This window comes from Amblyraja radiata, chromosome 6 (assembly GCF_010909765.2).
Source record: "Amblyraja radiata isolate CabotCenter1 chromosome 6, sAmbRad1.1.pri, whole genome shotgun sequence".
Classification (NCBI taxonomy): domain Eukaryota; kingdom Metazoa; phylum Chordata; class Chondrichthyes; order Rajiformes; family Rajidae; genus Amblyraja; species Amblyraja radiata.
The window spans coordinates 92,055,945-92,082,836 of NC_045961.1; the positions used below are offsets into that span (position 1 = coordinate 92,055,945).

General features: G+C 45.4%; 1 protein-coding gene across 1 annotated transcript in view; it reads left to right on the forward strand.

Moving 5' to 3' along the window:
- Nucleotides 1-26,892, forward strand: part of mgat4a (alpha-1,3-mannosyl-glycoprotein 4-beta-N-acetylglucosaminyltransferase A) — a 273,579-nt gene that overhangs the window by 237,322 nt on the left and 9,365 nt on the right. The window contains exons 12-13 of the mRNA XM_033023224.1: nt 4,285-4,363; nt 15,373-15,448. Of these exons, the coding sequence (XP_032879115.1) occupies nt 4,285-4,363; nt 15,373-15,448 (155 nt within the window). The remainder of the gene's footprint in view (nt 1-4,284; nt 4,364-15,372; nt 15,449-26,892) is intronic.

The window sequence follows — 26,892 nt, forward strand, 5'->3', positions numbered from 1 at the left end:
ACTTGTGCAATGATACCACATTAGGGTAGCACAGTGGGGCAGCGGTATAGTTGCTGCCTTACAGCGCCAGAGACCCGGGTTCGATACTGACTACGGGTGCTGATTACGGAGTTTGTACGTTCTCCCTGCAACCACGTGGGTTTTCTCCAGGTGCTCCGGTTTCATGCCACACTCTAAAAGGTGAGCAGATTTGTAGGTTAAATTGCTTCTGTAAAAATGTCCCAAGTGTGTAGGAGTAGAATTAGTGCACGAGTGATCGCTGGGCAATGCAGACTCGTCGGGCCAAAGGGCCAGTTTCCACGCTGTATCTCTAAACTAAACTAATCTACACAATGTACCATCCACCTCCAGTTTAAATTCCATTTGTAATATTTTGGAGGATCAAGAAACCAAGAACCATACAGCCTTTGTGATTTTTAGCTTGCAGTAAAGAAAAATGTACTACTATTGAAAAGATCTTTACTTTCAAAAATTCTGGGGGAAAATAACTTTGTTATTGCAGGTCTGAAACATGTTAGATTCTAACTCCTGAAAAGCCTTATCATTCCCATTCCCCCATGACACAATTGTATTTGTGATCCAATTTTCTATAATTGGAGACTTCTTAGGAGCACAACTATTGGGTTAGAGCAGAAATACCTTACTGGAAATACTTAATAAGTCGAGCAGCATCGGCAGAGAGAGAAACAGAATTAGCAGCAGTCAAGAATTTCCAGCATTTTCTGGGGGGGTTTTGGTTCAAGTTTACAGCATTTTCAAGGGTTTAGATCAGTGGTTCTCAACCTTTTTTCAGTGATGTACCCCCTGTGAAATATTTTTTCAGCCAAGTGCCCCCTAACCAGCGCAAAAATATAGGCCTACATATATGTAGGCCTATATTTTAAAATCTCACGTACCCCCTGGAGTGCCTTCACGTACCCCCAGGGGTATGCGTACCCCCATTTGAGAACCACTGGTTTAGATTACTGTGTATAAATGTGACTTTGGGCATAAATCCGTTCAGTGGCCAATTTAAGGTAATCACTTTGCACAAAATGATTTAATATTTTACTTTCTGGGTAAAAGGAGAAAAGAAGATGCATGTTTTCTCAACGTCCCTTTGAAGTAATGAAGAGATACAAATGTTGAAAGCTGACGACATTTAAATGTTTCCAGTGAAATTTACAATCCAAAATAATGTGGTTGACTGGAAACCCACTGAGCTGCAGAGTGACTCATTGCTGTAGATTAACAGGTTTGAGATGGCCCAATTTAAATGCTACGAAGCAATTTTACACATAAGGTTTGCCATAAATAAAATACAATGCTGATACAAAAAAAAACATTTCCCTGCACTTGTGCACTATAATTACTGTAAAGAAAGAATATAATTTATTGCTAATTCGTGAACTATTAAAAGTCTGGTAATAGATGCCATAGAGGGAGTACAGAGAAGGTTCACCAGACTGATTTTCTGGGATGTCAGGACTTTCATATGAAGAAAGACTGGATAGACTCGGCTTGTACTCGCTAGAATTTACGAGATTGAGGGGGGATCTTATAGAAACCTACAAAATTCTTAAGGGGTTGGGCAGGCTAGATGCAGGAAGATTGTTCCAGATGTTGGGGAAGTCCAGGACAAGGGGTCACAGCTTAAGGATAGAGGGGAAATCCTTTAGGACCGAGATGAGAAAAACATTTTTCACACAGAGAGTGGTGAATCTCTGGAACTCTGCCACAGAAGGTAGTTGAGGCCAGTTCATTGGCTATATTTAAAAGGGAGTTAGATGTGGCCCTTGTGGCTAAAGGGATCAGGGGGTATGGAAAGAAGGCAGGTACAGGATACTGAGTTGGATGATCAGCCATGATCATATTGAATGGCGGTGCAGACTCGAAGGGCCGAATGGCCTACCCTGCACCTATTTTCTATGTTTCTATGTTTCTAGATGCTTTTTGCTGGTTTATTTCTTCTGCAAGTTTGTATCGTTCTGTTGTTTGGTATCGGGTAGCAGGAGGGTTCACTGCACTCTATGTGGGGAAAAACCTGCCTCTCAGATCTCCTTTACATTTTCCCCTCACTTAAACTTGTTCCTTCTAGTTCCAGACTGCTCGTTCAATCAGGAAAACGATTCTGACTATCTATCCTATCTATGCCCATCATCATAGATAACTGGAGACAAAAGAAAGTATGGACGCTGGAGTCTTGAAGAAAACACAATGTGCTGGAGGAAGTCAGTGGGTCAGGCAGCAGCTGGGGAGGGAAAAGACAGACTGATGACATTTCGGGTCGGGACCCTTCCTAAGACTGTTTGGCGTAAGGGGGAGAAAGTTGGCAAAGAGAGGTGGGGCAAGATAAACTCCTCCTCCCCCCCCCTCTGGCTTTACATTGCAGTCCTCCTCTTCCTCTTATCTGACACCCTCTTGTCCCCCTTTCACCTTTAGAGTTTGGTCAGTCAAACCCCCACCTGTTTCCACCTATCACTTGCCATTCATTGTCCTGTTTGCTCACCTCCCATCCCCAAGTCCATTTCCCTTTTGTGCCCCACCCCCTTTCCCCCACATCCTTCCCTTCGGCTTTTATCGCCCTGTACCCTTTCATCCACATCGCTCCCTCCGGTTTCACACTTCACTCCTCCTCTCCTCTCCTTCGCTGACAACCATTTGATCTCTCCTATTCATTTCTAGCTTTGTCACTTAATTGAAAGAATGATACTTTGTTGTCACATGTGACAAGTCACAGTGATATTCTGTGTTTTGCAAGGTATGCAAAGAGTGGCCACCAAAAGGGCGCCGACAAGTTACAAAGCACTACATTTTACGCAAACCATTTTCAAAACATTCCATTTGTGGTCCCCCCTTAGTTCTCGATGGTTTCCCCCATGCAAGGCCCTCCTTTGTTCTCCCCCCCCCCCCCCACTTCTTCACCCATCTGCCAATCACACTCCCCCTCCCCTCACATGTATCCATCTATAACTTACCAGGATTTGTCCTGCTCCCACCTCTATTCCAGTATTCACTTCCCCTCCCCCCCGCCCCTATTCCTATCAGTCTGAAGAAGGGTCCCGACCCAAAAAGTCACCTGTCCATTCCCTCCCCAGACGCTGCCTGACCCTCTGAGTTCCTCCAGCACTTTGTGTTTTACGCGTGTTAAATAATTGTTTAGATCAGTACTTACAGCAATGGAACATTCAGACATCCCATCAGGAATTAATACATCACTTGGGACATATCATTATCAAAATTAAACTAATCAAAAATAAAGGTAATGAACAAAATAATGGCACTATATAATGAGTGGAAATCCCCAGCCTCTGATACTTTCCATTCTGGGGGTTTTAAAAGGAGTAAGTGTAAAGACTGCAGGCTCTTTAATTATCTTCCAACACCCTCTTCATTTTGGAAAGGACTCATTAAGGATTGGAAAAGTGACTGCATTTCTATGAGGGTAATTGAGGGAGTTTGGAGAGGGAGTAGAACAGGTTTACCAGAATGCTGACTGAATTAGAGGATATTAACTATATAAGGAGGGTTTGGACAAACTTGGATTATTTTCTCTGGAGTATCGGAGGCTGGGGGGAGACTTGATAAAAGCATATAAAATTATGAGAGGCGTAGATATTATTATTAGGTTTTAGTATTATTAATGTTTAGTGTTTTCTGAGTCATTCGTAACTGTCACTGTATGTCATGTTGTTGATTGTGGGCGGAGCACCAAGGCAAATTCCTTGTATGTGAATACTTGGCCAATAAACTTACTTACTTACTTACTTAGGGTAGACGGTCATAATTGGTTTCATAGAGTGGCGAGTTTTAAGGTGAGAGGGTAAAGTTTAAGGATGATGTACTGGGCAAGTTTTTTGCACAGAGACTGATGGGTGCCTTCAGTGCATTGCTAGGAATGGTGGTGGAAACAGATATGATAGTGACATTTAAAAGGCTTTTAGTTAGGCACAAGGATATGCAAGGAATGCAGGCAGAGGAGAATAGTTTAACTTGGTTCAACACTGACATCATGGACTGTTTCTCGTGTTCTCCTGTTCTGTATGTTATCTTCATCTGTTCATATTTAGAGCCATAAACCTCGGCTGACAAAGTCCAACTCTTTTTCATTACGCACGCTTCTAATATTAATATTTTTATCGTTTGGTAAATTGCATCTGGAAATCCGTCGATTATTTTCATAAAATGTTTCTAAATCTGCCAATGTGAAAATAATAGTCCGAAGGTTTTATTAATGGTAACTGGTAATCTAGGGGTTGGTGACGTGAGCTATTTTAATCCCTGTATTTATTGTCGTGCTTTCAGGTACTTGTTTCACACTGGGAACACAGAGCATCCAGCGGACCTGCTGGTGAATACAAGTGTTGAGGTTTTGCCTTACAAGGTGAGGAACTTCTGCATCTTTGCGCATTATTATATTTTTGTTTAAAAAGGGCTCTCTTGAGTTCCACGATTTAAAAAAAAGTAAATGAATGGTCAACAGTACAAGATTATTTCATCTGTGCTAAAGTTATAGAGGGTTGAAATGGGCTTCCTTGCATTCTTTTTATGGTCTGATTGCTCGATTTACTATGACGATAGTAGTGTGGCCTCGATCAGTAAATGTTCCCAGGACTCTCATCTCCACTTCAATGAATTAGCCTTTTTTTATGCATTAATGGATGGATTAAGCTGGATCTGGCTCACTGACCCTGATGTTGACTAAACTATCTCTCTATATCCATAGGATATAGAACATCGGACATAGAACATTGGACTTGGAGCTGAGTTACTTCAGCTTTTTGTGTCTATCTTCTGTACGAGAAGATAGACACAAAAAGCTGGAGGAACTCAGCGGGACAAGCAGCATCTCTGGAGAGAAGGAATGGGTGACGTTTTGGGTCGAGACCCTTCTTCAGACTCCCACGTGTCACCCATTCCTTCTCTCCAGAGATGCTGCTTGTCCCGCTGAGTTCCTCCAGCTTTTTGTGTCTATCTTCAGTTTAAACCAGCATCCTTCCTACATTGAACAGAGCACAGGAACAGGCCCTTCGGCCCCTTATTATCCATGCCGAATTTGATGCCAGGTTAATCTCCTCTGCCTGCACGTACTCCATACCCCTTCCATTCCCCGCATGTGCATGCGCCTGTCCAAAAGCCTCTTGAATGCCACTGCCTCCATCAACACTTCTGGCAGTGTCTTGCAGGCACCCACCAATCCAAGCGTAAAGAAAAAACTGCTCTGTTGCCTTTGACATTTCTGAAATAAAACTCAATCAGGTTTGCAAAACATTACCTTGTACAAAGCAATGCTGACTGTACCTAAACAGCCCATCAGAGCTTAGAGATACAGCATGGAAACAGGCCCTTTGGACCAACGGGTCCATGCCGACCATTGTTCACCCACACATTAATGCTATGTTATCCCATCCTCCACACCAGGGACAATTTACAGAAGCCAATTAATCCACAAACCTGCGCGTCTTTGGAATGTGGGAGGAAACTGGAGCACCTGGAGAAAACCCATAGTCACAGGGAGAATGTACAAACTCTGCACGGACAGCACCCGTAGTCAGGATCAAATTCAGGTCTCAGGTGCTAGGAGGCAGCAGTTCTACCACTGTCAAATCCACTACCTTAACCTGAAGGATCCTCGCAAATAGCTTCCCCGCCACTGATATGAGGGTCACCGGCCTATCATTTTCTGAATTAGCCTTATTCCCCATCCAAAACAACATTCTGCTCTCCAGTCCTCTTGAACATCACCTGTGGCCAGAGAGGTCATAAAGATCTTTGTTAAAGTCCCAGCAATCATTCCTCTTGTCAATCTCAATAATCTGAGATAAATTCCATCAAGCCCTGGGGTCTTATCCACCTTCAGCTCTTCAAGGGGCCCAAACCATCACCTTTGTGATCTTAAAGCGCCCTAACACATTTGTGTACCCCACACTGATCTGACTAGACTTCATGTCCTCCTTCTTGGTGAATACTAACGCAAAGCACTTGTTAACAGCTCATCTCCATCCTCTGACTCCAAGCATAAATAGCCTCCTTTATCCTTGAGCGGTCCTAGCCGCTCCCTAGCTGCCTTCGTGTTTTCAATGTTTTTTTCAATTCAAGGTAGATCAATCACAGGCCCTTGAGAGCAGTTAGAGAGGCACCATACAATTCCTCATGCTTTTTAGACATACAAAGCCCACTATTGACTGGAATGCAGCCACGATGGATGGAATGAAAGCATAGTGGATGAGTTCCTGGACTAGTACCCAGAGACCTGAAATAGTGATCTGACTTCAAATTCCAAATGAGGAATTTTAAATTGAGTAAATCGGGAATTAAAATATGTCAGTAATGGTAACCATGAATCTACCCTTTGTGAAAACTCACCTGCTTTATCAATATTCCTCAGGGAAGCAAGTCTTCCTCAAGGGCCTGTCCCACTTTCACGACCTAATTCACGACCTTTTTTACTCGTGGACATTTTTCATCATGTTGAAAAAAGTCCCCGACCTACTTGATGCCACGAGTACCCACGACCAGCATCACGGCCTGCTACGACCTACCTACGACCTCCTACGACCTCGTGATGACCATGCTGCGAGTATGAGTCAAGGGCAAACTTGGCAAAGGTCGTGAATTAGGTCGTGAAAGTAGGACAGGCCCTTTACCAAATCTGACTTGTAATTTACTACATATCTTTACCAATGTTGTTGGCTCTTAACTGCTCTCTAAATTCGCCTCGGGAGCAGTCGAGTTTGAAAATAAATGTTGACCTTGCCAGTGGACATCTTGTGATTGAATTATTTTTTGAAAACAAAATAACCATCTGCAATGATTAGCCTAATACCATGCCGGTAATAGCTTGATGCAGCTACAGAAGCACCGGCTGATCAAGGACAGCCAGCTTGTTTGTGCATGACAATGGTAAGTGCTTTTTTGAAGAAGCAACTAATGGGCCAGACTGGTGTTGTTCATATTGATTTTTCAGAAAATGCTCTGATAGTCTTTTTGGGAAACAACGAACATTTTCCTTTTCTGACTGATGGTATTTGAGCAGCAGTCATGACCATGATTCAGACACAGAATAATAAAGTTGGTCAGAGAACAGAGTGAACTGGAGGGGAAATAGAGGATTCTTAACAAGACAGCATGGAAAACAAATAGAATTTACATGGGGTCTTTGCCAGGCTCGGATATCACTATCAAAATATGGAGGGGACCAGGGGACAGGGGGGACACAATTTCTTGGCGGCCACGCGCGCACACGCACACTCACACACACACGCGAGAGGCTTCGGAGGCTCAATCCAGCGCTAAATGCGGCTCAACTCTGCCTGTCTCGCCAGGTTAACCTACAGCCCTGCCTGGACTGACGGGACACCGGCGCTGCTTTTCCGTGCTGGCTGTAAACCTGGGCCATATTTCCCGCAAGCCCAGGCAGGGCTGTAGGTAAACCTGGCGGGACAGGCAGAGTTGAGCTGGGTTTAGCGCTGCTTCTCAGCGCTGGCTGTGGGCCTGGGGGTACAACTCCCATCTGACACCCGATGTCTCTGGTCACCCCCGGGCGTGGGGGGAGGGGGGGGGGACCTGAGACCCGGCTGGGATCGACCCTGTCTGCAGATGAGGCGCAGGTCTGTGCCGAGAGTGTTTTGGCACGTTTCCCTCCTCCAATCACCGCGCTCTATCCTCAGTCCCAACCCCCCCCCACTCCTCCCTCCTCCGCTGATCGCACTGAATCATGTCCCGCCCCCATTACCTGCTGACTGACGTCTCTCTTGTCCAATTGCCGCCCTCGATCATCAGTCCCACCCCCACTGTCTTGCTGAATGTGGAGATTTCACTGGGTTTTAAAATCCGGATTACAAAAAATAGGTGGGATCGTACCCCACCTCACAAAACAAAGGGGGACGTGTCCCCCCTGCCCCCCCCCGGGATTTCCGCCCCTGGTCTTTGCGATCTCTGGACTTCTGAAAGCATTTCACAATCCATTTTGTACTATTAAAGACTGTTGTAACACGGAGAAATGGTACGGCCAATGCATTAATTGGAACATGCATTGGGGGGCATAGTGGCACAGCTGGTAGACCTGCTTCCTCACTGCGCCAGAGACATGGGTTCGGTCCTGACATCGGGTGCTGTCTGTGTGGTGTTTGCACATTCTCCCAGTGGCAGCATGGGTTTCCTCCGGGTGCTCTGGGTTCCTCCCATATACAAAGACATGTGGGTATGTACTTTAATCGACCTCTGTAAAATCGCCCTAAATGTGTGGGGAGTGGGTGAGAAAGTAGGATAATGGGCCCGTCCCACTTACGCGACTTTTTTGGCGACTGCCGGCACCCATCATAGGTCGTTGCAGGGCGCCGAAAAATGTCAACATGTTGAAAATTCAGCGACGACCAGAAAGACGCTACGACTCTTTGGAGGAGACTACTCATGACCATACAGGCGACACCCTGGCGACATGTCACGGGGTGAAGCCTGTACGGTCGTGAGTAGTCGCCCAAAGAGTCGTACCTTGTTCTGGTCGCCGCTGGATTTTTTAAACATGTTGAAAATTTTCGTCGACCTGCAACGACCTATGACGGGTGCCGGCAGTCGCCGAAAAAGTCGCGTAAGTGGGACAGGCCCTTTACATAGAACTAGTGAGAATGGATGATTGATGGTAAGAGTGGACTAGATGGGTTAAATTGCCAAAACATAGGCTGCAAAATCCCACACACAACAACAGTATATAACCGAAGGTACACAAAATTGCTGGGGAAACTCAGCGGGTGTAGCAGCATCTATGGAGCGAAGGAAATAGGCGACGTTTCGGGCCGAAACCCTTCTTCAGTATATAACCATAAGTATTACATTTTGAAAGTGCTTCTATAAAGATGAAAGTTGATGCACACCAAAATCCCAGGATTTTCCTTGGAAGACTTTCAAGATACGTATTTTCATTAGCTGAGGGTGTTAAGCTGGCTTTAGTTAACATTTCAGAAGAAAACTAATATCTCTGGCAAGATGCCTTACCCTGTACATGTGTGTGGAGGTAAGGTCCAGTTTTTTTAATCTTAAATTGTGTTTTAGAGATGCAGCGTGGAAGCAGGCCCTTCGGCCCACTGTGTCCACTCCAACCAACGATCCCCGCACACTAACATTTTTCTACATACACTAGGGATAATTTACATTTATACCAAGCCAATTAACCTACATGCCCGTACGTCTTTGAGTGTGGGTGGAAACTGAAGATCTCTGAGAAAACCCACGTAGGTCACGAAGATATTCCGTTTGGTTGTTTGAGGTCCATCATCCCCGGACATAATTATAGGAGTTCGGTAAAACGATGTCCTTGGACCCATCAGCTTCATCAATGACCTTCCTTCAACCTAAAGCTAGAAGTGGGGATACTCACTGATGTTGCTAAACCCCATTCACAATGAAGTGAGTTGTTCAGGTGATGGTGGCATGTTATCTTGATGTTGTCGTCCATGTTCCGCATATTATCTGAGTGCATTGTTGCGAAGGACCAAGGCTCAGTTGTCCTAATGAATAGGTAGAGAAATGATGTGATATGATCTTGGAAGAGTGCTGCTGTTTTTGCAGACTTTTTGTTAGAGCAGCTGGAAGACTGGGTTTTAATATCCCTTCCAGGTACATTGAGTGTAGCTTAAATTTAGTCACCCTCAACATTACCTCCAGCGATAAGAACAAGGTGATCTTTAACTGTCTGGGGCCGTTTTCTCATCCTTCATGTATTAAGGCATCCTCTTCCAAATAAGCACCTCATTCAATTTTAACACTCATTTAGGGTCTTGCACAAAGTTATTGCCTTTATCATTTTTCTGCACACTGTGGACGGCTTGGTTCTAATCATTTATAGTCTTCCCACTGACCGAATAGCATGCAACAAAAAACAAAGCTATTCACTGTACATGAGTAGATGTGACAATAAACGAAACTAAAAATGAAGCCATTTTCCTCCTTGATTTATTCCAGTTACTTTAGCAAAAAATGCTCTGCCATCACATTATTGCTTTTTGCAAGCTGAATATTCAGCAGGCTGGCATGTTTTTTTGAAACATTCTAACTTGCCTTGGCTGGCCTTTAACATGTCGGCACTTTCAGAAGATCCATCTCCTGAGTGATATTCTATCATGTTCTATCAAAGCAATCTCACATTCCTGGATCATCATCAAAATTAAATTATTATTTATGATCTTCCAACAATATGATTAATCTTCATTCTGACATTTCTGTCCTTTGTAACACTTTACGGACTTTCAGGGATACAATTCTGTTAAAACTCCAGGAGGTATATTTCAATTGTGTCAATAGTCAATATTGTAAAAAGGCTGTGATTTGCTTCAGTTATGCCAACAACTGTATGAACAGCAGTTTATTTCAGTGCCGCTGTCTTTTCAATGGACAGCAACCTTTGATTGTACCTTGGGCTTTAATTGCCATTCCTTATTATTAATGACGTTATGTCTTTCTCTTCCTATCAATAAGGACTGTTCATTATAGTAGAAAAAGCTTCCTAAATTGAGAACTAGTATCCTAAAGTGTCAAGTGCTTTATAGCAGAATTCATAAATCAAACACGAGTTACTGAAGGGCTACCTGTACATTATAGATCATTCATGTTGATGTACAGAAGGATCTTGGCGTCCATAAGCGCCTTGAGTAATAGAAAGGCGCTATATAAATCCCATCCATTATTATTATTATTATTATTATTATAGTTCATTGAATGTGGCGACGCAAGTAGTTAGAGTGGTAACAAAGGTGTATGGCATGCTTGTCTTCATCGGTCAGGGCATTGAGTATAAGAGTCAGGAAGTAATGTTGTAGCTTTATAAAACTCTGCCCTGAGGCCGCATTTGGGGTATTTTGTGCAGTTCTTGTCATTTCATTACAGGAAGGGGGGGGGGGGGGGGGGGTTTAGAGAAGATGCTGAAAGGATTTATCAGAATGCTGTCTGGATTAGAAAGCATTAGCTGTAAGAAAAGGTTGGACCAACTTGGATTATTTTCTCTGGAATGTCAGAGATTGAGAGGGGACCTGATTAAAATATATAAAATATGAGAGGAATCAATTGGGTGGAGAGTCATAACATTTTTCCCAGCGTGAAAATGTCACGGTCTCATGGCAAAGCTTTAAGGATTAGAGGGGTAAAGTTTAAAGGAGATGTATGGGGCACATTTTACAAAGAGAGTGGTGGGTGCCTGGAATGTACTGCCAGGGGTGATGGTGGAGGCAGATTTTTAATAGGCACATATATGGTATGGAGGGATATAAAAACTGAATTATTCAATTAAAGCAAACAGAGGCATTAGTGGGGATGCACCATGGTGGATGATTCATTCTGGATATGTGGTCTGTGTTTGTGGATGGAGTCCAATTCCACCACGTTGTTATCTTTCAAAAGATTGCAGAAACTCACTGTAAATTAGTTTCATGAGCTGATATCCACATTAAATTCCTAAATCACCTCCACTGGTTTGATCAGTGGCATGCATACAAAAAAAAATCAGTGCAAGCTCCATGCTACATGCTCGTCATTGGTAAATGTATGCCGACTGGTTTCACCAGAATGCCAAAGAATGAAATATTGGGAGGGGTGATTTGAAATTTGGTCACAAAATAAAGGTTTAAGAATGAGATGGAAGTGGATAGATTTCATAGCTCACTGAAGGTGGCAGGACAAGTAGCTAGAGTGGTAAAGAAGTCCTATGGTATGTTTGCATTTATTGCTTAGGGCATTGACTCTAAAGGGCCTGTCCCACTTATGCGACCTTGGCTCGCAAATTATGCGACTTGAGGTGTACGGGCACCGTATGGCCGCGCGGGGCCGGTCCCACTTAGAAGCGCGGAGTTATGTGGGGCTGGTCCCGACATTGCGGGGCTCCGAAATTCTTCCAGTAGCAATGTTACAACATTTTGAGATTTTAAAAATCAAGTCTGCAATTTAACCCTACAGATAAAGCATAAAAATAAGTTTAATTTGACACCTAATTCACTTTCATATCTCAAGTATTTAAAAAGTTACGGTCATTTTCATACTCGAAAATTAGCATCTTGTTCCCTATTGATTTTCTATGGACATAACAAAAAAGCTGTGATCGTGGACAGTCAAAAGCCCATAACTTTCTTAAATATTAAGAGAACTGAATGAAATTTTCAGTTATCATAGATTGAAGCATTCTGAAACAAATATAAAACAATCTTCCTTGGATGACCTGAAATTAAAGCATATAATTAGTTAGTTACCCAATTGTAGCTAATTACAAACTTCAATTACTAGATCTAAACATCTATCCATTTCTTAAGAAATGATTAACATTTTTTAATAGCCTAAGTGTCCAAATAATATTCACAAAAAATTCACAATAAAACATGATTTTTAAATCACATTTACATTAATTTACAGGCCAAATGGAAGGAATTTAGTGTTCAATTGCTGTAAATTAATGGCCATTTAAATCAGCTTTCGAGTGGGATCCTGTGGAACGCGCTGGTTTGGAACGTTCACATTGCGGTAGATTTGTGACCCAAATGCCCAGAAAAATACTGCGGGATATAATGGGCCCCAAATTAGCTACTCGCAACATTAAACTTTGTATAAAGGGATCTTAAGAAGCTCTTTTTAATGTAAAAATAAACAACCTACCTTCCGTTGTCCCCTGTATGAAATCCGTCCCGTTGTCGGCGGTCGCGGGTTTAGAGGTTAATTTTTAACTTACTATAATAATTAAATAAACCCGTAAAATGTAAAAATAGCTCCAGCGAACGAAACTTCAAGCGATTTTTCGTCAGCAACTGAGGTAGGCTGAACAAGCTCGATTTGAACAGCCTAGGGAAAATCGCATTTTAAACCCGCCCCCCTCTAAACGGCGCCATAATCACACACACGGGCTGGGACAGATCTTCAGCGACGCTTAAGGTAGGTTTTGCAACATACCTACTTGCAGTGGCCGAAATCTTCGCTCGCCAACGGCCTGTCGGCACGCAGGCGCATTGCGGTCGTATGCAGCGTTTTGACGTACACAGCATCTTGACGTCGTACACAGCGCCTTGATGGCGGGAGGAGGAGCCATCTTGGGGAACGGCTGCTAACCAGCAGCCGTCCGTTTAATCCATTTTTTTCCCAAGTTTTTAGTAAGTCTTGTTTTTCGTTTGTAGGAGAAATGGACTTCTTAATGTGGGGGGAAGGAGATAATCTTACTTCTAGGTCCCTACCTGGTCGGTGAGGCAGCTTTTTCTCCGGGCTGCCCTTCGACCCGTCCTCGTGGCCTACCAGCGGGCTTGGAGCGCCGTTTCCTGGCGGGGACCGCCCAGCACCTCGGCTTCGTTGGCGGCACAGCGCTGGAGCGCTATCGTGGAGCGGAGCGGGCGATGCCTTGCCTGGGTCGCCGCGCTGGATCGACGCGCTGGAGCTCCGGTGAGCTGTGACCGCCGTGTTCAACACCTCCGGGCTGCGGGTCTGCGGAGCGGAGCGGGCGGCGCCGACTTTAACATCGGGAGCCTGGGAGCTCCAACCCGGTGCGTCCCTGTCGGCTTCGGAAGCCGACAATCCCCTGCTAGGAAGCGGCCGTTCCAGGTGGCCCAGCCGCTGTGAGGACTCTCCCGACGCCGGGGCAACTCCACCCGGGCAGAACGGCCAGGAACATCGGGCCTCCGTAGAGGCAATAGCGGTGGCCTCAATAGGCCTGACTTTTGGGAGAACTGGGGTTGGGGACTGGACTCTGTGCCTTCCCCCACAGTGGTAACCATTGTGGGGGGATGATTTTTTTGTATGTAGTTACTATGTTAGTCTGTGTTCAAGATGGCTGTCGGAAGGGAGAGTGGACGCTGGCGCGCTTTAGCTGCCGCTGCTCTCTCTTCACGTTGTGTTTTTTGATTTTGTGTCTTTGGAGCGATTTCTATCTTTAATTTGTATATTGATGATGTCCTTATTATTTATTTTTCTCCGACTATATGTTTTTTTCTCTTCTGTTAATCTTTGTAAGGTGTCCTTGAGATTTGAAAGGCGCCCGAAAATAAAATTTATTATTATTATTATTATTACGCCTAGCGCGTGGCGTTGCGCGATGACGTCACCGCACAGCGTGGCGTGATGACGTCACCGCCCGATGCCGTGTGACGCCCAAATTCAGTCGGCCCGCCTCCTGCCCAGCTGATTGGTAAGCATGACATAAATGACGTCACGCGCGAACTTAGCGTGAACTCGTTGGTCGCGCCAAACGCACGCAATCGCATGCAAGTGGGACAAGCCCTTAAGAGTCAAGAGGTCATGATGCAGCTCTATAGGACTTTGGTTAGGTCGCATTTGGAGTGTTATGTGCAATAAGTCGCCCCATTACCGGAAAGATATAGAGGATTTGGAGAGGGTGTGGGGGAGGTTTTCAGGGTCCCTACCTGGTCGGAGAGGCAGCTTTTCTCCGGGCTGCAGCTTCGACCCGTCCTCGCGGCCTACCAGCGGGCCTGGAGCGGCGTTTCCTCTCGGGGACTGCCCAGAACCTCGGCTTCGGCGGCGGCACAGCGCTGGAGCGCTATCGCGGAGCGGGCGATGCCTTGCCCGGGTCGCCGCGCTGGAGCTCCGGTGAGCTGAAGATCACTGAGGAAAACATCACGGAGCTGCGGGACTGTGGAGCGATCAGCTGCGGGTGGCGGCGCTGAACTTTACACCGGGAGCCTGGGATCTCTAGATGAGATCGCCAGTTGTGGAGCTCCAACCGGCATGGCCTTGTTGGCTTTGGAAGCCGCGGCCTCCAGTACGGAAGCGGCCGTTCCAGGGTTCCCAAGCCGCTGAGAGGACTCTCACGACGCAACATCACCCAGCGAGAACGGCCAGGAACATCGGGCCTCCGTAGAGGCAACTGTGGAGGCCTCAATAGGCCCGACTATGGGTGAACTGGGGTTGGGGATTGGACTTTGTGCCTTCCCTCATAATGGGAACCATTGTGGGGGGATGTTCTTTATGTTTAAAACTCTTATTAATGTTATGTCTGTATTCCTTCTTTATGTGCTGCAAAATGGCAAGAAGCATTTCACTTCACTACACCTAGGTGTATGTGAATGTGACTAATAAAATACCTTTGATACCTTTGATATCTTTGATACCTTTGATACCTTTGATACTTAGGGGGGAAATTGCTGTCACAGCCGAATGCATGACTAACAATGGGTGGACAAGCACAATCAGACTCTAACCTTGCACAGCAGGAAGGTTGGAAGGATATTTTCTGAAGATGAATTCATCTCTTGATTGTTAAAGATAGTTTGCTATGGTTTGGAGCAAGAATGTTTGATAAATGTTATTTTGCTCTTCTTTTGCTTGTTGTGACTGCAATAACTGTTCAGTTCATTCTGCTTTATTTAATAATAACTTCCAAATTAATTTTTACCTGTTTTATTAACTTTCGTTTAGGATTCAGGATCCGAATTACTTCAGGAGACCAAAGAATCAAAACACAAGCGCACTGATGACGGTTTTTACAGAATAGGTATTGCTTGAAACTCTTTCACAGAATTCCTTCAACATTACTTCAATGTTTTTGTTGTCACAGAAATTACCTGCTCATGTTTTAGGTGCAGGAAGGAACTGCAGATGCTGGTTTAAACCGAAGATAGACACAAAAAGCTGGTGTAACTCAGCGGGACAGGCAGCATCTGTGGAGAGAAGGAAGGGGCGACGTTTCAGGTCGAGGCCCCTCTTCAGTGTCTGAAGAAGGGTTTTGACCCGAAACGTCACCCATTCCTTCCCTCCAGAGATGTTCCCTGTCCCGCTGAGTTACTCCAGCTTTTTGTGTCTATCTTCATGTTTTAGGTGCAGTTTGCTGTTCATCTGCTGCATTGCATTTTGACTTTTCTTTTAAGTTCTGTGTTGAAGGTATTTCCAAGCAACAATATTCTGTTGGCTTTGAGAGATTAAAACGTTTAATCGGAAACATCCCATTTTACTATCTGCAGAAGTTCAGTCCAAATGGCATGACTAGACTTACTTGATCTAAATCTAACTTGAACCAAGATAGTGTGTAGAAAGAGATTAGAAAAAGGATCATGACCCGAGAAGTCACAAATCCTAATTTCTCAGAGATGCTGCCTGACCCTCTGAGTTACTCCAGCACTTTGAGTCTATCTTCTGAACCAACATAGGATGTACATGGAATTGGGAAGAAAGAGTGTTTTCACATGTATCATGTTTAGTTCAGTTTAGTTTTAGTTTAGAGATACAGCGTGGAAACAGGTCCTTTTGCCTGCTGGATCTGCATCGACTAATGATCAGAAAAGAACTGCAGACGCTGGTTTAAATCGAAGGTAGACACAAAATGCTGGAGTAACTCAGCGGGACAGGCAGCATCTCTGGAGAGAAGGAATGGGTCGAGACCCTTCTTCAGACTGATGTCAGGGGAGTGGGCGGGACAGAGATAGAATGTAGTCAGAGACAGTAAGACCGATGGGAAAACTGGGAAGGGGGAGGAGGAGGGGAGAGAGAGGGAAAGTACGGGCTGTTTGAAGTTAGAGAAGTCAATGTTCATAACGCTGGGGTGTAAGCTACCCAAGCGAAATATGAGGTGCTGTTCCTCCAATTTACGCTGGGCCTCTGACAATAGAGGGGGCCCAGAACAGAGAGGTCAGATTGGGAATGGGAGGGGGGGGGGGGGGGGGGTTAAATGCTGAGCAACCGGGAGATCAGGTAGGTTAAGGCGGACTTAGCGGAGGTGTTCAGCGAAATGATCGCCGAGCCTGCGCTTGGTCTCGCCGATGTACAGAAGTTGACACCTGGAACAGCAGATTCAGTAGATGAGGTTGGAGGAGGCCCGGTGCAAATTGGAGGAACGGCACCTTTAATCACCTGCAATTAAAGATGACTTTTAATTAGACAGGACCAGACATATTCTTTCTTAAGGGATGGTAAATTTGCTGCTGGTGAATATCAGTATCCAACCAGGTGAATAAACAGTGGAATTACTGATTTATGAATGGCAATACAACTGATGTGCATTTACCTTAGAGCCCTGGAACTAATTAGCTGCTGGTGGAAACACAAAGGAGGCAAGAAGTTAGTTAAGAGCAAGTGACGTGTTTGTTGAGCCTCAAACAAATCATGAATTGATCCGACACATCATCCTGAGGACAAAGGCAGCAAAAGCATGAGGTCATAAGTGATACTGTGGAATTAGGCCATTCTGCCCATCAAGTCTACTCCGCCATTCAATCATGGTACTGGAGGCTACCAGGGAGAAGGCTATTCTGGATTTAGTGTTGTGTAATGAACCAAATTTGATAAGGGAACACGAGGTAAAGGAGCCATTAGGAGGTAGGGACCATAATATGATACGTTTTAATGTACAATTTGAGAGGGAGAAGGGTAAATCGAAAGTGTCAGTATAACATTTGAGCAAAGGAAACTATGGAGCCATGAGGGAGGAGCTGGCCAAAGTTGACTGGAAAGGGACACTAGCAGGGATGACAGTGGAACAACAATGGCAGGTATTTCTGGGAATAATACAGAAGGTGCAGGATCAGTTCATTCCAAAGAGGAAGAAAGATTCTAAAGCGGTCTTTTCACGGGGCGAGTTGACGCAAGATGTCACCAGAGTGAAGAGGTCGTGGTCCAGCACGAGTCTCGCACGATATAACGGCAGTAGATAACGAGTTCCCACGGTACTCGGCATTTCTGCTATTTGTGCGAGTGACTTGTCCGTTTCCCGAGCTATCCCGTTAAATCTTGAATGAACATCGTGAACTACACGTGACACAAATGATGTAACTTTTTTTTTCACACACTATATATATCCTCCCTTGGTCGAATTGGCTCATTTGGAGACATATTTTACTGTGTATGTGGGAGACACAGATGGACTGAGCACAGTACCTCGGTCTTACTGTGTGTGGGAGAGGGGGAGAAAGAGACGTACACTCACAGAGGCAGAGTCTCTCAGCCTGTGTAAGAGGGAGGGAGAGAGAGAGAGAGGCACACACAAGGTGGATGTGAAATCTCACCTGCCTGTTTCAGTGACAGACACCCGCCGTCAGTAAATGAAGACACCCCCATCTGTCTCCCCCTCCTCTCCCTCGACTCCCCCACCTTTCTCTCCCAACTCCAGTCCCGTCCCGACCCCCTGGGAAACTGAATAGAGCAACAGTCAACTGCTGCCTGTGCGCTGATATGACAATAAAGGCTACTTTACTTTACTGAGTTAAAGAGTTCCCACGGTAGACTGTAAAACTGGGACCCTGGTTCTGGACTCCCCCAACACCGGAACCCTTCTTCAGACAGCCTAATCGGAATTGAGTCTGAAGATGTGTCTCGTCCCGAAACATCAGCTTTTTTTCTCCAGAGATGCTGCTTGACTCGCTGAGTTACTCCAGCTTTTTGTGTCTGTCTTCGGTTTAAACCAGCATGTGCAGTTCACTCCTTACACGGGTCTCTGTACAACATTGATTGGTAGCGTTCCGGACCCCTGGACCCGAGGACTCCGACCTGTATCTCTCAAAGAAGTTAAAGTGAAAAATTTCTCACAGACCATAAAAATGCGTAACCTTTCAGTAAAGTCCCTTTTAAAGATTATAGTTATTTTCTTGAATCTCATTAACATAACTCATGAATAAGTTGATGTCCATATGCGGATGCAAATCTTTATTTTTATTTATTTTTTAAATTCAATCCCACATAAGATAATTTTTACTCACCTTCTGATCCCTCTGTCCAGCTTCCGGGTTCACCGTTCGCAGGAGTTCCCACGGTACCCGCAAGAGTTATTACGGATATCGCACTGGCCACTACGTTCATATAATGTTGCAATACTCAACCACAAGTGTACAAGTCACTCTTGGAGAAATTCAAACTTTCTTGAATTTTCTCCCGAGTGACCAAGTTACACGATGACCTGCCGTTAGCGCTACGGTGGTCCACGGTGGTCCACGAATGCCGCACTGTTATCGCACGAGGTTCCCACGATGTTAAACTCCGGTTAACTCTTGCGTCAAGTCGCCCCGTGAAAAGGCCGCTTAAGGGGAGTAAGAGGTGACCGTGGCAGACAAGGGAAGTCAAGGACAGTATAAAAATAAAAGAGAAGTATAACAGCAATGATGATCAGGAAGCCAGAGGATTGGGAAACTTTTAAAGAGCAAAAGAAGATAACTAAAAAGGCAATTAGGGGAGAAAAGATGAGGTACGAAGGTAAGCTAGCCAGGATAGTAAAAGCTTCTTTATGTATATGAAGAGGAAAAAATTAGTTAAGACAAATGTGGGTCCCTTGAAAACAGAAACGGGTGATTTTTTTAATAGGAAACAAGGAAATGGCAGACGAGATGAACAGGTACTTTGGATCTGTCTTCACTAAGACACAAACAATCTCCCAGATGTACTAGTGGCCGGAGGAACTGAAGGAAATTCACATTAGGCAGGAACTGGTGTTGTGTAGACTGATGAGACTGAAGACTGATAAATCCCCAGGGCCTGATGGTTAGCTTCCCAGGGTACTTAAGGAAGTGGCTCTAGAAATTATGGTAGCATTGGGGATCATTTTCCGATGTTCTATACATTCAGCGGTTCGTGCGGATTGGAGGATAGCTAATGTGATCCCTCTTTTTAAGAAAGGAGGGAGAGAGAAAACAGGGAATTTTACTTCGGAGTCACGTGAGTGACTACGTGAAGAAGGGCCGTCCGTCTGCGTGCGCGTCATTACGTCTGAACGCAAACGCGCAACGGACTGGCAGAGGCATTGTGTCCTCCCAGGCCGTCAGGATGGGCAGGTAAGGGAAGTTGAATCACTTACCTGCGTTCTTTCGGGCTTGAAACTTTTTGTAGTTTCAGGGCCCAGATGTCGAGGAGACGGTCTGCTGGGAAGTCGGCTGCTGAAGACCGCAGCATTTCCAGTAGCGGGCGACGGTGTTTCCCGACATTTAGCGCCAGCAGCTGAACCGGCAGGAGACATCGGGCAGGAGGAGGAGCTCCGTTGGTGGTCCCGGGGGACGTAAATCCACCCGCAAGTCAACAACCCGTTGACTCAGATGAGTCCGGGGTGGGGGGGGGGGAAAGGGATACCCTCCCTCAACAGAGAGCGTCTGAGGACGACTCTCCCACATAGGAGCAACTTTTTGGAGAAGTTGCTCCAACAATGACCTGCTCTAAAGGAGAGAGCTGTGTCAGCCCGGGGTCTACAGCAGTGCCGGTGCCGGGAGCCTCGCATATTGGGGCAACCCAATGTCTTCCCCATTGGAGGGGGAAGTACATATGGAAGAAACCACTCTGAATCAGAGTACAAAAGCAGGGGGGGGGGGGGGGGGAACCTTCCCAGGGACAAGCAGAAGAAAGGAAGTAAGTAAGCAACTTTTACTTATATAGCACTGTTTAAGTTAATTTGCATTGACACCAAAGAGCTTTACATAAAATAAATAATAAGCACAAAAGAAAAGAAATACTTCTGCAATCATCCAGGTTCCACTGGGTGCTTCCCTGGGTAGAGATCTAGAAAATGTCTCCTGCTCTGAGGAGAGGAGCATTCGCGGTCAGTTTCAGTCTGACCCAAAGCAAGAATCTCATTTAGGCCCGCTGGAGGGGCCATGTCAGCGCAGGTATCCTCAGGGGCCTGCGGCAGCATCTGTTTTCTGGGCTGCCTACTAATCTCACTCTCAGTGGAGGGGAGTGTGAGTGATCAGTAGGTAACTGATCTCGAATTACAACACTATACAATACCATTTATTTGTCATTTAAACCTCACATGACGTTCAAACGAAATTTGGTTTCGAGATCAGTAGGCAACTGATCTCGAATTAAAGTATGAACATACTGAAGCACATGCATATGGCCTCAAGAGACAGCAGTTGGCAGAATATCCGCACAAATGCCGGCAAGGGAACAGCGCTATCAGGGTGACTTTGGAGAAACCAGCCGCTGAATCCTCTCTTCAGGTAAGACCAGAAGAAGGAAGCAAAAGTTGTCGGACCAATCAAGGTACCAACGACAAGCAAACCTCATCAGTAGGCGACAACACACCCCACACCTCCATAGGGGGTAAGCAGTTCACTGAAGCCGGTGGTAGCTTGAAAGCTGGGCACGGAAATATTATCAGAGTCGTCTTTCAAAGCAGACTCAGAATTATGGCCAGAATTGTCCTACAAGGCAGGCTCAGTATGATGAGGTTTTCAGACCAAGACCCAAGCAGAGGTCAGGAGAAACATGGAATCCACACTTCCTACCAGTCCTACTCCCAATCAAGGAGAGAAAAGGAACCCGCATCAGGGGCCTTTGGGCTTACCACAAGACCACCGGTAGCCATGGAGGTAGGTGGGTCTGGGTTTACTGAAACAAGGGATTGTGGACCAGTTGGTAAATTCCATGTTGGTAATTTTACTCTTGTGTTTTTGTTCAAAATGACAATAACATGGATTTCAGATCTGGTTTTAAAAAACAGATAACAACATGTGATTACTTTTTACTGCACAACATACATAGGTTCCAAGCAGACTTGGAACTCGGACCGGAATTGTCTTCAAGGCAGGCCCAGTATTATGGGCAGGATTGCCTTCCAGGACAGGTGACAGATGGAGGATGTCACTTCATCTAGGTTTAACTCATTTGTGCAGTACAGATTTTCAGATACAGCTATTTTTGTTACGGTCTAACTACTGTTTTATAGGAGCTTCCTATAAAATGGTCACATGGCATGCATCGACCTCAAAGATGCATACTATTCGGTGTCTAATCAGTAAGAACAGGAGATATTTGAAGTTTAACTGGATGGCATGGCTCTGCCAAATGTGTTGACATCAGCTCCTAGACTATTGACTAAACTACGGAAACCAATTCTGGGACTACAAAGGTATCAAAACCACATAGTAATTGCATATTTGGAGGACATTTTCATTTTTGGAGTCACCAAGAATTGGCAGAAGCATCAGTCAAGCAAACCAAAACCCTGTTTGAAAGAATTGGTTACCTCATCCATCCAGTTAAATCAAAATTGACACCTACAAGGGTAATTGATTACCTAGAATTTACTATCAAAAACAGTAAATATGTTGGTGACTTTGCCTAGGGGCAAATGACAATATTAATTAAGCCTGCTATGACCTGATAGTCAAATTCTAGCCATCTATCAGGCAAACAGCGAGTGTAATTGGCAAATAGTAGCTGCATTCCCAGCAGTACGGGCCTTTGCATTACTAGAACTTACAGCAAGCAAAGGAACGAACACTCAGATTACATGCAGGCCGAATTGGCAAACTATGGATTGCCAGCGGAGGCCATTGTTGAATAACTATGGTGGATAACGAATGGGAGACAGCTCAGGGAAACTTTGCTCGAAAGCCATCGGGGGTTCTTCAGACCTATGCAAGCGGCTAAGGATGGGGAGCCACTAACACAGTCTAGAGCTGTGGGGGCAGATGGAATGAGCAGGAGTCTGTAATTCCCCAACACATGGAATCAATTTCCCAGAATTGTTGGGGGCACAATATGGACTCAAGGTTCTCTGTAGCGATATGCAACTGGTGCTTGTTCAAATTCAGATTGATAACACCACTGCGGTGGCATATATCCATTAACAAGGGTGGTGTAAAATCTGTATCTTACGACAGATTGTCGAACCTCATTTGGCACTGGTGTATCGAGAGGAATATTTGGGAAATCTACGAGGTAGATATAACACAGTGACAGATGCTGGATCACGAATGCTTAATAACAGCACAGAATGGATGTTGAATCAGACAGTATTTAACGAAATAACTACATGATTTGGCATACCAGATGTTGATCCGTTTGGATCTAGAATAACCATTAGTTACCCAGATATGTGTCCTGCAGGCTGGATCCAGGAGCAAGGCAGTGGATGCTTTCTCCCTCAATTGGGGAGGAATGTTTATGTATGCTTTCCGCCAATTTGTCTCACAAACCGATGCTTGACAAAAATCAAGCAAGACTAAGCCACAGGCATATTGGTAGTGCCAGATTGGCCTACTCAAGCCTGGTCCCCAAAAATTTTGGGAATTATAGTCCAGCCAGTTATGGCTGTATCCAAGAGCAGGGACCTCCTAGTGAACCCAGTTACAGGGAGCAATCATCCACTACATGAACGTATAACTTGTTGGTCTGCAGATTCTGAGGAGGCCATTTCAAGGCATAGGACTGTCCGAACAAATACAACACAGTTCGGATAACGGATGTCTTGGAGTTCCTATCAACTCTGTACTATAACTATAAACAAAGTTATAGTGCAATCTATAGTGCCAGAGGCGCACTCTCCTCCTATCTGATGCCGGAAGCAGGGCACGGTTCGATAGGAACGCACCCCTTTACAACAAAATTCATGAAGGGAATTTACAATTTAAGACCTCCAAGGCCAAGGTACACGGACACATGGGATGTGAGCGTGGTACTAACCCTATTTTGACAGTGGGGACTGCCTATAACTAACCCTGAAGGTGGTATGCTGACAAAGAGTCCAGACACTGCAAAAGCTACGGTTGGACTACATGACCACCAATATGAACAACATAACATTCGTAATCAGGAACCTGATAAAACAGAGCAGGCCAGGAATGCCAGGGATGGAGATCCAGTTCTTGGCATATCCAGAGGACCAACGGTTGTGTGGGTGGTAACATACTACCACCACTATCTGAGAGTTACGGAGAACCTCAGAGGCTCAGAACAATCGGTCCTCATCAGCCATAAAAAACCACACAAAAAGGTGTCAACTCAAACCATCTCCAGATGGTCAAAAGAGGTAATGGTGGTAGCAGGAGTAAACATTTATATGGTTAAATCTCACTCCACCAGGGCTGCATCTACGTCGGCAGCAAGAGCTAAGGACGTGCCCCTTGACGACATCCTAGTGGCTGCAGGATGGATGAATGAAATAACGGTCCACCGGTTTTATAACAAACCCATAACCGGACTGGGGGTGTTTGCGCGTACCATTTTAAGTTCTGTCCCTTAGTTTCCCCCCAAGGTTGGGAGGGGTAACTATTTTTTTTTTAAACTTTCTTTCATTTAAAGCATCAGTTTCTTTACTTAACTACGTAATGTCTGAATGCTTTAATGATTACACGCATCCATGGTCAATCCATTCAGTGTGTGGCGCCTGGATTCGTAACCGGCGTAAAATCACAGAGCTTTGAAATCTTCACGTAGTCACTCACGTGACTCCGAAGTAAAATAGTAAGATTAAACGAGAACTTACCAGTTTGAGGTTTGATCTTGATTTTATGAGGAGTTACGATGAGCGATTACGTGCCCACCGCTCCCACCCTCATACTATCAAGGTCATATGGAAGTTCTAGTTTCTTCACAATCTTACTATTCTCAGGTCTTCTTTTTATCTGTGATTTAACACCGCTGCTTTGAAGATGGACGCGCACGCAGTGGATGGCCCTTCTTCACGTAATCACTCATCGTAACTCCTCATAAAATCAAGATCAAACTTCAAACTGGTAAGTTCTCGTTTAATCTTACTATTATAGACCAGTTAGCCTAACATCGGTGGTGGGGAAGATGCTGCAGTCAATTATAAAAGATGAAATAGTGGCAAATTTGGATAGCAGTAACAGGATCGGTCCGAGTCAGCATGGATTTAGGATGGGGAAATCATGCTTGACTAATCTTCTGGAATTTTTTGAGGATGTAACTAGGAAAATGGACAGGGGCGAGCCAGTGGATGTAATGTACCTGGACTTTCAGAAAGCTTTTGATAAGGTCCCACATAGGAGATTAGTGGGCAAAATTAGAGCACATGGTATTGGCGGTAGGGTACTGACATGGATAGAAAATTGGTTGGCAGACAGGAAACAACGAGTAGGGATTAACGGGTCTCTTTCAGAATGGCAGGCAGTGACTAGTGGGGTACAGCAAGGCTTGGTGTTAGGACTGCAGCTATTTACAATATACATCCAGAGAATTGTGAATCTGTGGAATTCTCCGCCTTATGAGTGGAGGCCAATTCTCTGGATGCTTTCAAGAGAGAGTTAGATAGAGTTCTTAAAGATAGTGGAGTCAAGGGATATGGGGACAAGGCAGGAATGGCATACTGATTGTGGATGATCAGTCATGATCACAGTGAATGGCGATGCTGTCTCGAAGGGTTGAGTGGCCTACTCCACCTATTGTCTATTGTCTTTTGTCTAACTCCCTCTCCAAACCCCATTCTCCTGCCTTCTCCCCATAACATCTGACCCATGCTAATCAAGAATCTGTCTATCTCTGCCTTAAAAATATCCACTGACTTAGCCCCCACAGTCTTCTGTGGGAAGGAATTCCACAGATTCACCACTGTCTGACTAAAGAAATTTATCATCTCCTTCCTAAAAGAACTGCCTTTAATTCTGAGGCTATGACCTCTAGTCCTAGACTCTCCCACTACTGGAAACATCCTCTCCTCATCAACCCTATCCAATCCTTTTACTATTCCGTGTGCGGACGTAGCGTCGAAGGACGAGAAGCCGAAGCAAAGAAGTGGAAACCAAATAACCGAATGGAAACGAATCCGAAACGCCAACTCTGGGTGGACGGAGGGACTAGCCTGTCCCACACCGGGGTGGGGGTGAATCACCCGGTGTGGGTGTCAGAGTCCGGGGGTCGGAGGGGGGGGGGGGGGGGGAATCAACCTGGTGTGGGGGTGGGGGTTGGGGTCCGATGGCGGTGCATCACGGTCAGTGACTCTGGGTGGACGGAGGGACCAGCCTGTCCCACACCTCTGCTCCACCCGATCCACAGCCCATCACAGTGCAGCCGCACGGGGGAGACAAGGCGGAGGGCGGCCGTGGCCGTGGGAAAGTGGGGGCTGTCCTGAGGGATGCGCACTTTCGGCCGCTTACAACTTGGTGCTTGGGTTCAGATTGCTCAGTCACCTATGGCTTGTGTGGGAAAATGACCCCCACTCTCCCATCTCCACACGTGGTGTGATGGACGCGGGGGTCTAGACCAATCGCTGACAGGTCCCGCCCCCCGGCAACGTCATGTCCGTTTTTTGACTTTTCTGTTGAACGTCATTTGGTTCGTTGGCTTGTAGGCGACGCCGCCTTTTGGGTAGGTGGCGTTTTGGCAGAGCGGCCATTCGGTGAGTTCGCTTTTAGGCGACACAGCCTTTCGGTTAGTTGGCTTCTAGGCATCCCGCCATTTCGGTTAGTTTGCTTTTAGACGTCCCACCCTTTCGGTTAGTTGGCGTTTCGGCTTGGTACGTTTTCGGTTATTTGGCGTTTCGGCTTCATTCCCATTCGGTTATTTGGCTTCCACTTCTTTGCTTCGGCTTCTCGTCCTTCGACACCATGTCCGGGTATCCACTATTCTGTATGTTTCAATGAGGTCCCCATCACCCGAAGTTACTCTTCAAGCCACACAACATCCTGAGTTGGAAATATATGCGATTCCTTCACTGTCACTGGGTCAAGATGCTGGAACTCTCTCTCTGTAACAACATTGTGGGCGTACCCATACCTACTTCACAGACAGCGGTGGTTAAAGATGGAAGCTCATCACAACCTTCTCAAGGGCTATTCAAGAATGGGCCAGTTTGAAGAAGAGTTACAAGACAAAAGACATAGGAACAGAATTAGGCCATTTGCCCCATGAACCTGCTCTGCTATTCGATAGTGGCTGATCTATTTTTCCCTCTCAACCCTTTTCTCCAGCCTTCTCCATGTAACCTTTCATACTTTTACCAATCAAGAACCTATCAATCTCTGCTTTAAACATAGCAATGAATTGGCCTCCACAGCTGTCTATGGCAATGAATTCCATAGATTCATCACCCTCTGGTTAAAGAAATTTCTCGTCATCTCCATTCTAAAGGTATGTCCTTTTATTCTGAGGCTCAGTTCTCTGGTCCCAGACTCTCCCATAACTCGAAAAAAACCTCTCCACACCCGCTCTATCTATTAATTTTTTATTCGAGCCCTGACCCAAAAATTCACCTATCCATGTTCTCCAGACATGCTGCGTTAC